The 11571-nt window shown below is 38.8% G+C and overlaps 1 protein-coding gene across 1 annotated transcript; it reads right to left on the minus strand.

The window, feature by feature from the left end:
- Window positions 1-4831: 4831 nt before the first annotated feature.
- On the minus strand, window positions 4832-6837 carry LOC104093550 (uncharacterized). Its single transcript, XM_009599307.4, has 4 exons — window positions 6511-6837; window positions 6134-6325; window positions 5776-5910; window positions 4832-5195 (listed from the first exon to the last, which is right to left on the minus strand). The coding sequence occupies exons 1-4, from the start codon at window positions 6583-6585 to the stop codon at window positions 5061-5063; spliced, it is 537 nt and encodes a 178-aa protein (XP_009597602.1). The 5' UTR covers window positions 6586-6837; the 3' UTR covers window positions 4832-5060.
- Window positions 6838-11571: the final 4734 nt, after the last annotated feature.

The following is an 11571-nucleotide window of genomic DNA, read 5'->3' on the forward strand; positions in this document are numbered from 1 at the left end:
CCATAAACAAGCAATAAATCAAACACGTATTAGGTTTAAACACTAGGGTTGGGTCACAACCCTAGTTAAAAATCTAGCTACTCATAATTGGTATAGAAGAAAATAGAGAAGAAAAGATGATAAAACTCATATTGCAAGATTAAAAGATAAAAATCCAATGTTAAATCACCAAAGTAAGCTAAAGTTGCCTAAAGAGGCAAGTAAAAACGGCTAAAGGACATTCAATATTCAAAACTTGACCTAATTTCGTGAAAGTAGTCTATTTATACAAAACTAAAATTTTAGGACAAAATTGCCCTTTTGGAGGTTCTGCGGCCGCACAATTATATGTGTGGTCTGCACTTCTCTTCATATCTTGACAGGAGTTGACTCTGCGGCCGCACAATTCTGGATTGCGGCCTTATCTCTCATGTTCTGTAGTCCGCACATTTCTAGATGCGGTTGCACTAGGCTCTTCTGCGGACCGCACATTTCCTGAGTGCGGTCGCATACCTGTTTCTGTGGCCGCACAATTATTGTGCGGTCCGCATTTTTTCTTGAACTTGAAATGAAACTCTCTGAGCTTTGGCTCTTACGTAGCTTCTGCGGCCGCACAATAATTGTGCGATCCGCACTTTGCACTGGGGATCTGTTGATTTTCCTTCACATTCTGCGACTGCAGATAGAAATCTGCGGTCCGCACTTGAGCTTATGTGCCTGATTTTTGTCCTTGTTCAGATCACTCCTCTTTGAGTTGGATTTCATCGTAGTTTCTCATTTTCCAATACTCCTGCAGGTAAGCATATTTCATTAGTTTTCGGGAATACAATTAGACACTTTTGGACTAAAACGAAAGCTAAAAGGCTCTAATAAGTAGTCAAAATTCTCACTTATCAACTCCCCCAAACTTAAGCTTTTGATTGTCCTCAAGCAAATAAGCTAATTCCCACCTCCACAAGATAAGATCTATTCCAGCTAATCTAAGGTGAATCAACCACACATCAATTGGAACCAACAATTACCCACAATACTTATGAATTATCAATAAGGCAATGATTTGAAGTTTTAAGCACAAATAGTTTTAATGTGACACTAGAGCATCAAGAGTTGACTTTACTCATCAAGGAAGTTCGCTCTTTCATGTAGATAATTGTGGATCCCATACTCCTCCCCCTCTACTCTCTGTTAGCATATCTCACTTAAGAATGTAGCACTCACTTCAAGGATTTGTGAAAAGTTCGCTCATCTCTCTCAAAAGAATGTCACAAGTATGGCTCTAAGTACCATATGCTTGCCCCTCATGTAAATCACCACTAATGTAAGTTTACTCGGGATAGCAAATTGCATCCGGTGGAGACCGAGAGAGTAACGTTCCTTCTCCTTTGCGGATCCTCAAAGGTGGCAGCATAATTTTGCCCCAAATTTCCATGAACTGGGGACTGGGGAAGAGGAACATCCTCTTCTCGGACAGATGCGGCCAGGGGAGATGATATAGCAGTTGTTGATAGAAGAGTTGGTGAAGAAGGAGATGAAGCTGATGGCGATGAAGGGTGAGAAGCAATGGCGGCAAACACAGTGCTGGTTGTTAGTTGCTCGCCAACCGAAGATGAAAACCCAGTACACAGCATTGCAATACTGGACACAACGACTAGGATCCGAAAATAGGAGATGGCATTTTCTACCATCTCAAAATCCCCCCAAAGTGTCAAGACATCATCCTCGGTTGGTGTAACTAACTCAACAGGTTGAGCATTCTGTTAAGTTGATGAGGATCGTCGCCTTCTATGTAGAGAAGCTTCCCCATCACTAGCCTCTCCATCATCGTCAATCATCACGGTGTCTATGGCCGGCCTGGGAGGAGGGCTAGTCACCACGACTTTCGGAGACGACTCGTGGGCAGCAGTCTTCGCCCTCTTATTCTTTTCCCCGATCACGGAGGAACGTCTTCTTTTTGGTTGCTTGTCCTCTGGTCGGGGACTCTGTGAAGAAACATTTGTACCCGAAGTAGGCCCGGAGACACCTGTTCGAGTAAGCGCCTCCTAAAGCAGCCTCGCCACGTCAGCAGGATAAGCCAAAACATCCTCCTCGGGGACGACAACTGAGCGCATGAGTCTAAGTTACCATGATTTTTGGCCTTCCACCTGTATTTGAGGGCCAGTTCTTTCCATGTGCGGGTTTCGGGCATAGTAACATCTAAGATTTTCTGGACCCACTGAGCTAAGCCTTCAACCCTAGGTGGAACCCATCGAGTTGCTGAAACAGGCAAAGGGAGGAGGATCAATACGGATATGAAGAAATTTATAGTAAAAGAAATATTAAACAAGGAGCTTACGAGTGCGGTTCCATGATTCCAAAAAGGATGAAGCCGTTTCCGGAATGATATCATTGATAGTGACCACAATGAACAATTCCATCCACCCACTGTTGTTGTCATCATCCATACTAGATAATAAAGCATGGTGGCCGCGTTTGCTGAAGTTTATTATTCCCCCGTGAAAGACTTTGGGGGAATAAAGATTCATCATATGAGCTAAGGATAGCTCCTCTCCCGTCTTTTAGCACAAACATCGAAGACAAGCAATCGTTCTCTACACAGAAGGACTTACTTGTGGCAAACACACCTGGAGCGGAGGCAGAACTCTGAAATAACGGAGTCAAGCTCTCCACTCAAAGAAAACGACCCCAAAGTAAAGGGATACGTGTAAAAGTATGTAAAACCCTCCCTGGGTAAGGTTACTCACTCTGTTAGATCAGGAGAAACAATGTCCAAATCTTGGCAGCGGCAATCTTCCTTCACAACAGAAATATTGGAAGGACGGATGGAAGAACGGTATCTGCCAACGGCCCACGTGCGTGGATTAGCTGAAGGGAATTTCTCCTCAAAGTCTTTTGTGGTAACAAGACTTCTAGGGATGATAATGCGCACTGTTGGAGGAGCAGCGTCCTCGGCTTTGTTCTTGTTCTTTGAAGAACTGGTATTCTTTGAAGAAGAAGCCATTATATGTTATGAATGAAGGAAAAACTTTTTCGTTTGAAGAAAGTTAAAGAAATGTTAAAGAATAATAAAGAGATTTTTAGAGAGTTTGTAGAGTTATGGAGTATGAATGAAAAAGGTTGATGCGTATAAGTAAAGGTTTAGGCGGCTAAACTCGTGGCCATGATTACCTCGATTACTGACAAAATTTATGCTGAATTGTGAGATGACGCATGTTCGGGGCATTAAATGTGGAGAGACGTGCGTCGAATCAACCGTCAGAAGCTTTTCAGAAGGAATCATAGTAGTTCCCGCCAAAAAGAGTATTTCTACCAACTTTGCGGTGACACAATATTATGTCACCGGAAAGCAGAGGGACTATCTGTATACGGTAAAATATGCTATGCTAAGTGGCCGTTTAAGAGAATGACACGTGGAACCTAAGGCGAGGGATAGTTAGAACCGAAGGCAATTATCCCGTTTGTCACCGGGAAGATTGACACTCGTAAAGATGCAATAAATACCCTCCGCCCGGTAGCATTTAATGGAGAATATTCCACAACATTTAGTGCGCTCCCCGTTACAGAGAATTTGTCATTTCTGCTCACCATTACACCTCCATCATTGGCCCTCATAATTGATATTAAATAAGGACATGATCCTAGGACCTTGTTTCTTAGGCGTAGCTTAAATAGTGAGCTATGTTATCATTGTAAAGGTCACGACTTTTCTAGGAAACTTATGCTATAATCGATTAAAAGCTTTATATAATTTTATCTTCTTGTTCCTTGATTTTGTCACTGTTGTGCCCGGAAGCTCTGCTCCCGGAATTACTGTTTTTCGTGATTCTATCTTCATTTCAAGGCTAAGTGCGCATTTCTTTAACTATTTCATTATTTCAGGATCAAATTAATTTACTTATCTAGAAACCACGTATAAATTCAACTGTACCGTTTTACAGTTAAACAGTAATCAAAATGAATTTGGTATGTGAGGTTAATCGGATTCAACCGGTGAGTTGTGACAGCATTTGACTATGTACAATATCGAGTATTCACGAAGCTAGGGCACTATACACAAAAAGTTAACTCGTGTCTTATTAAAAGTATTACTAAAATAGAAAACAACTCACTTACTATACTATTTTGGATTGTCTTAAAATTGGAGTATCAATTTTCTGAAAGAAAACTTTTCTCTTGTGCGTTATCCAATATTCTTCTATCATATCAAGGTGGTCCTTTTTTTTACTAAATTCTTCAAAAAGTTTACTTTGTCTACATTTTAGGACCACATATCAAATATAGCAGAATTATTGCTACTGTAACGTCGGGGGTGAATTGAGAAAGAAAAGAACTACAATATCAAAAAATTTCAATCAAATATCTAAAACATTGAATAGATTAGCGATGAATTTCTTCTTCTCACATAGTATCAGTTTGGCTTCCACAAAAAGAAATCCCGAGATTTTGCTTCCAAGAGTTATATGAACGTTTTTAATGTGAGTTTTTGCAACTCATTTTCATTATTTTAAGGAGATGTAATTGTTGTATTTTCTTCTAGCATTAAAATATCATAAAAGACCATGTCCCTCTTAAGTATATGAAGTATAGTTAAATCATTATCCACGTCTCTTGCTCCTACCAGCATTGATTTCACTCTTTACTACTCTGACAATCACCGAAAAGTCACAACGAGAAAAAAATATCCCTAGTCTCAGTATAGCTATTGCACCCTTCTTATCTGTCCAAACTTTAGCAGATTGAAAAACCTGATAGGTATTGGTGGAGGAAGGTAGCATATATCCCTAGAATTAATTGAGATGCACACAAACTAATCCGAAGATCATGTTATAAATATAAAAAAATCGAACAAACAATATGTAAAATTCTAGATCAACATTGAACAAGTTCACAACCAACTATGGATGAGTCGATCGAATTCAAGCAAGCATCAAACTAATTAACATACAATTCATTTGAAGCTACAAGCCCAAATTTCTCTTGATCATATGAGGGTTCAAATAATTAATCCGTTACAGGTACATATTAATTCTTTAAAATAGAAAAACAAATAAGATCTCTGTTGTCTTCAATTAACATCTCAGACTTTAACATCTCACATGGAGCCAGCCAAGCCATTTTCTGTAGGATTTACTTGGATGCCTTCTCATTTTAGCATTACTAACAACTTTGTGATTTGTTTTCTCAGCTAAAGATGCTGCTTTAGTAGTCGAGGCTTCTTCCTGCGAAGTAACAATATTATATGTAGCCATTAATTAGCTAACTAATGCTAGTAATTATTATATCTTTCATCATCTAATGTAATATGTTGAAAATGTATTCAACGTGCTTGGGGAATTTATGCTCTCACTATGTTAATTACAGTTGGGTGTATCATGTATGACATAATTCTTTCAGGATTTTTAAAATTTGAATTACAACAAGAATACGATGTGAGTATTTGAGAGTGATAAAGAAATATAAAGTGTTAGACAATTCTAATTGTGTGTATAATTTGGATGTAAAAAAATATATATTCAGTTAGAATACTTTTAGATATAAGTTAATACATTATTATCTTAACAAACATAACATTTTCTGAACAGGCACTTATTACTTTAGCTTTCGAATTCAAAAATTAAATTAATAAATTGAAACATTTAACTATATAAAGCTGAAAAAAGTTACTGCAACACGTGTTTTATTTCAAGTGTGTTGTATTCTATGATCTATCAATGAGGTATAGTAACTTATTTTTTCTTCTCATTATTAATTACTAACTTTTCTCAATTAATTAGTTGTATGTTATCCTTGTATGTTTACCTCGAGTTGCCTCTCCTGGAGATTGGCCTTTTCATCTTCTTCACTCCTTGCAGCTTTATATGCAACTGAACCATGCCTTGATGACTTTGTTGAGCTCCACCTTGACGTCTTTCCTTCATCCATTTCTAACCTTAACTGCAAGGAAAAATTAAAATTAAAAATACAAGAATATATTTTTTAAGTTCCCAGGTTTAGTAGGGTGAAATTTTTTGAAATACTCACAACACTTAAAACTTTTTTTCAAAAAAAATATTTGTCCACGCACAGTGTCAACTTCTAAAAATTATTTTTGATTGTTGACTTAAAAAATTCTTTTTTTCGTCAAAACGCTACCTACATCTCCTACTTTTCTAGTTACCTGCGAAACTCGGTTCTCGAGCGCTGTGAGCCGCTCTATGAGTGTGCCTTTGAGATAAACTTGTTCCAGAGCAGAGGATAGAGTCAGAGTCTGAGTCTTGCACTTATCCTCTTCTTCTTCTTCTGCTTTCTTTGCGACAGTATTTAGGGAATGTCTTCCCGAAAACCCATGTTTCTCTTCCAGAAGCTGCAGCTGCACATAATCACCATTTAATTTATTCAATCAGAAGACAGACTATTGTTCACGACTTGTATTGAACTATTGATACAACCCACGAAGAACAGGCTGATTTAGTGGAACCATTCGTCGAAAAATTACACTGTATTGCGCCTTTATATATTGCTCTATATTTTTGGTGAAACAGAAAAAGAACTTACCAAGAAATCCAGTCGATCTAATCTTGGTATAACAGGCAAGGAGCAAATTAAGTCTTTATTCTCGAGCCGGTTCATTGTTTCTAAAAGCCGGGATCTTTTTCTTGTCTGGGCTTATTGTCCTCTCTAGCTTCTTTTTATTATGGAGTAAGAACGTAGTGTTTCTGTGTTTGTGCATATATATCACAAATTTATGACTTATCTGCTATAGGTGAACAAGAATTAAAGAAAGAGACATTGAAGATGAGGACACTGCGGTCTTGAATATTGAGGTGGCAAGTTCTTAAAGATGGTAAAGAATCAGTTGGTGATCTTAATAGAAGCTCACTCAAAGTGAAAGCGAGGGGAGTTGGGATTATTAAATGGCAACTCCCACGCCATACCCTTTTGTCACCATTCATTATTCGTCATCGATCTTTGACTAGTAGATTTTTTTAATCCTTCTTTTTTCCTTTGGATTCTTATCCCAACGTCGCATATATAATACAGTAGTATGATAACAAAGATCAATCTCAACGACGTGCCGGTTTCTTCTCTCCCTATAGCTCGTTACGTCTACGTGCACATTTGTCTCCACAAGGAATATGACTTGCGTCATTGTTGGGCTATTGTTATCATATTGTCAATCCGTTTAAGTTCTATTCATATTTACACAATCATTGTTAGATAAAAAAGTGTTTAGAATAACTTGGTTACTGAGAAAAATGCTAGACATGTTAGAATCGAAACATTAAACGTGTAAAAGTTTTTATATAGTTAATTAAATTCAAGAGAAAAAACATAGAATCCGGGTCATGCTGAAAGAGTACTGTAAAAGAGAAGAAACAATTTTGTGGAAATTTTGTGTGTATTCATTTTGTACAGAGACAATGTATAAATAGAACTATTCTATGAAAAATAAAAGAATCAAAATAACTATTTGTACATGTGTCTAAATCCTATTTGCTAGCTAATAACAAAATAACTGAAGATTATTCTCTCTATGCTATATACACGTTCCATGTGACAAATTTTTAAGATTGGGATCCAATGTTGTGCAGTTGTAAAATAAGTTGTGATGTTGCTCATCTGAACGGCTATTATTTGATCCATCATATATTTACACAATCGTTGAGATGAGGCCACGTGTTGAGTCTAAAGGAGAGTCCAAATAAGTCTTTGACCTAGAAGTATCTGAAACACTCTCATTTGACTGAAAACCTAGAAACTTTCTTCCCTCTTCTTCTTCATGAGAGATAGCAACCGCCATTAATGATTTCTTCTCAACATCCCCCCTCAAGGTGGAGGGTAAAGAAATTACCCCCAGCTTGTCAATAGCGGAACTATGTGAAGGACCTGAGAGAGATTTGGTGAATAGATGAGCGAGTTGAGACGAGGATGGAACATAAGAAAGGGAAATGAGTCCGAAAAGAAACTGTTGCCGAACGAAGTGGCAATCGAGTTCCACATGCTTCGTTCTTTCGTGGAAGACGGGGTTTCGAGCAATGTTGATGGCTGCTTTGCTATCAGAGAAGACCGGCACCGGCAAGGATGACGACATAGAGATATCGGAGAGGAGACATGTGAGCCAAGTGAGCTCAGCGACAACTCTACGTATGGAGCGATACTCCGCTTCAGCTGACGATAAGGAAACAGAGGTCTGTTTCTTCTATTTCCAAGAAATTCGAGATCCCTCAAGAGTGATGTAGAACCCTCTGACAGATCGTCGACTTTCTGGACAAGAAGCCCAGTCGGCGTCACAAAATGCTAACAAAGAAAATGAGGGATCTGAGTTCAGAAGAATCCTTTGTCCTGGGTCTGATCTCAAGTATCGTAATTCTCGAAGTGCAGCTGTGAAGTGAGAAGATCGTGGTTGTTGCATATACTGACTCAATTTCAACACTGCGAAGGATAAATCGGGCGTTGTGTGGGTTAAATAGTTCATCTTCACCACAAGGTGTCGATAAATAGTGGGATCACTAAGATTCTTCGGCATGCAATTTGGCAGAAGGCTCCAGAGGTGAAGAAACACATGAGAGATAAGAGACACCAAATTCCTTCAATAAATCCAAGGTGAATTTCATCTGACACATGATAATGCCCTGTTTTTCTCTAAGTATCTCCATGCCTAGAAAGTAATGTAAATTTTCCAAGTCCTTGACTTTGAATTCAGTGTTGAGAAAATATATAAGGGCAGTAATTTTGTCACGACCCAAAATCTCATATGTCGTAATGACGCCTCAATACTAGGCAAGCTGACAATCTCAATAAACCACCATATCTTTTAAATTTGAAAACAAAATGATTAAATTCAGCGGAAGAATCTCACAAATACAACTATAAACACTCCCAAAACCCGGCACCACTGAGTGCATAAGCATCTAATATGAATACAAAGTCTGACTAATAAAATATTGTCTGAAAGTATAGAACAGTACAATAACTGAAACAAAGAGAGTCAAGGTGAGCGGACTTCAGGGAGCTACCTTGATAGTCTCCAACTGATAGCACTCTGAGATCTAACGGTCACCGTGTCCGAAAGCACCTGGATCTGCACACGAGGTGCAGAGTGTAGTATGAGTACAACCAACTTAATAAGTAACAAGACTAACCTCTAGGCTGAAAGTAGTGATGAGCTCCGCAGGTACAGTTCAGTACATAAATAATGGTACAGAAATGTAGGCATGCTTTCAAGTTCAACAATTAAACTCATTACAAGCAATAGACCAATACTGCATGATTTGAGGAATATGACATCTCAGTGGAAAAACCTCATGTTCTACGGGTCATAATTCATTCGGTCACTCGGTACTATTTATGGCCAATCCAGCCTAGGGATATTCCATCCCGCATATATATATATACACATCGACTGACAGTCAGTCACTCAGTACCGTATAAGGCCAATCCAGTCCTCGAAAAATTTATCCTCGAATATAAATGGTATGGACAAGATCCATGTCCAGGGAAATTCATCACAATATAAATAAGTAAGGTAAGTCCATGCCCTGAGAAGTCTATCCCGAATATATAATCATCTACGCTCATTGGGGGTGGGTACAAACTCCGGAGGCGATCCTTCAGCCCAAGCGTGATATAAAGCCGATATGGCCTACCGCAGGCGGGCAGTCCCGATCCGTATAATAATAAAGCCTATAAGTCCTGCCGCAGGGTGGCAACCCCGATCCATATAATAATAATATAAATAAAGCCAACATGGCCTGCTGCGACGCACAACTCGATCCCATAAATATCCTCATAATGGACGAATATGACTGAGTGTGAAATGTACATTTTTAAAATAATTAATTCAACAGCAACACGACCCCATGGATCCCAAAATATCGGCACGTAGCCTAAACATGATCTTTAATAAGAGCCTCAGCTCAATTTCTCTAACACGTGGAATATGTTCAGATAATAACATGATTCTTTAATTTTACAACTTCACAGGATTTATTCAAGTCACAATTTCTATGATGCACGTCCACACGCTCGTTAATTATCATGTGCGTCACCTCCAAATAATTTATATAACACCAATTCGAGGATTCATACCCTCAGAACTAAGTTTAGAAGTGTTACTTACCTCAAATCGTATAATTTCTTACTTCGCTATGCCCTTGCCTCGCGAATTGGTCTCCGAAAGCTTCAAATCTAGTCATAATTAATTCGATTCAGTCAATACAATTTATTGAAATTAATTCCATATGAAAATACTAATTTTCCAACAAAATCCGAAATTGCACCCAAAAATTGCTCGTGGGGCCCACGTCTCGGAACCCGACAAAAGTTATAAAATATGAACGCCCATTCGACCAAGATTCTAACCATACAAAATTCCGACATCAACTCAACCTCCAAATCATCAAATCTTATTTCCAAATCCATTGGTCCAAATTCCCGATTTACACCTCAAAAATACGTAATCTAGTTGGATGATTCGATGATAATTCAATATTATGGAGTAGAAATGATCACAAGTGACTTACCTCAAGTTTTCCGTGAATTCTCTCTGAAAATCGTCCCAAGAATCGTGCTTGAAGGTCCAAAAATGGCAAAACTCGGAACCCCTTCGAAATGTATACTGTCCAGGGGTTCCGCACCTGCGACTCACTTAGTCACTTCTGCGGTCTCGCAGGTGTGAGAATCCAACCGCTTCTGTGACTGCCCCCACTTCTGCAGAAGTCCACTTCTGCGGACTCTCTTCTGCGAAGAAGCGTTCGCTTCTGCGGTTTTGCCCAGCCTCCCTTGCCTCCGCATCTGCGACCTTGGTGTCGCTTCTGCGGACTCACTTCTGCAAGATTCTGTCCACTTCCGCGGACCTCCCGCTTCTGCGAGCTCGAACTTGCTAGCCAAATTCCGCAGGTGCGATTGCATCAGAAGGCAGAAATTTCCAAATTTCTTCCAAGTCCAAAATTTAGTCCGTTAACCATCCAAAACTCACCCGAAGCCCCCGGGACCTCAACCAATTATACCAACAAGTCCTAAAATATCATACGAACTTAGTCAAATCCTCAAATCACATCAAATAATACTAAAACTACGAATCATACTTCAATTCAAGCTTAATGAAACTAAGAAATTTCAATTTCTATTTTCGATGCAGAAACCTATCAAATCAAGGCCGATTGACCTTAAATTTTGCACACCAGTCGTAAATGATATAACGGGGCTATGAAAATTCTCAGAACTGGATTCCGACTCCGATATCAAAAAGTCAACTCCCCGGTCATACTGTCAAACTTAAATTTCTATTTTAGTCATTTCAAGCCTAATTTAACTACGAACTTCCAAATAATTTTTCGGACACGCTCCCAAGTCCAAAATCACCATACAGAGCTATTGGAATCATCAAAACTTTATCCCGGGGTCGTTTATACATAAGTCGATATTCGGTTACTATTTTAACTTAAGTTTTAAACCTTGGAACTAAGTATTCCAATTCATTCTAACACCTCACCGGACCCGAACCAATCATCCCGATAAGTCACATAACAACTGCAAAGTATAAATTAAGCAGTAAATGGGGGAACGAGATTGTAATACTCAAAACGATCGGTTGGGTCGTTACAAATTTCTTCC

Source organism: Nicotiana tomentosiformis, chromosome 2, assembly GCF_000390325.3.
Source record: "Nicotiana tomentosiformis chromosome 2, ASM39032v3, whole genome shotgun sequence".
NCBI lineage: Eukaryota > Viridiplantae > Streptophyta > Magnoliopsida > Solanales > Solanaceae > Nicotiana > Nicotiana tomentosiformis.

Coding starts and splice junctions, on each gene's coding strand:
- LOC104093550 (XM_009599307.4), bottom strand. CDS start 6,585: ATGAACCGGCTCGAGAATAAAGACTTAATTTGCTCCTTGCCTGTTATA. Junction 5,911..6,133: donor TCGAGAACCGAGTTTCGCAG/GTAACTAGAAAA, acceptor TTTTCCTTGCAG/TTAAGGTTAGAAATGGATGA. Junction 5,196..5,775: donor TCCAGGAGAGGCAACTCGAG/GTAAACATACAA, acceptor GTTACTTCGCAG/GAAGAAGCCTCGACTACTAA.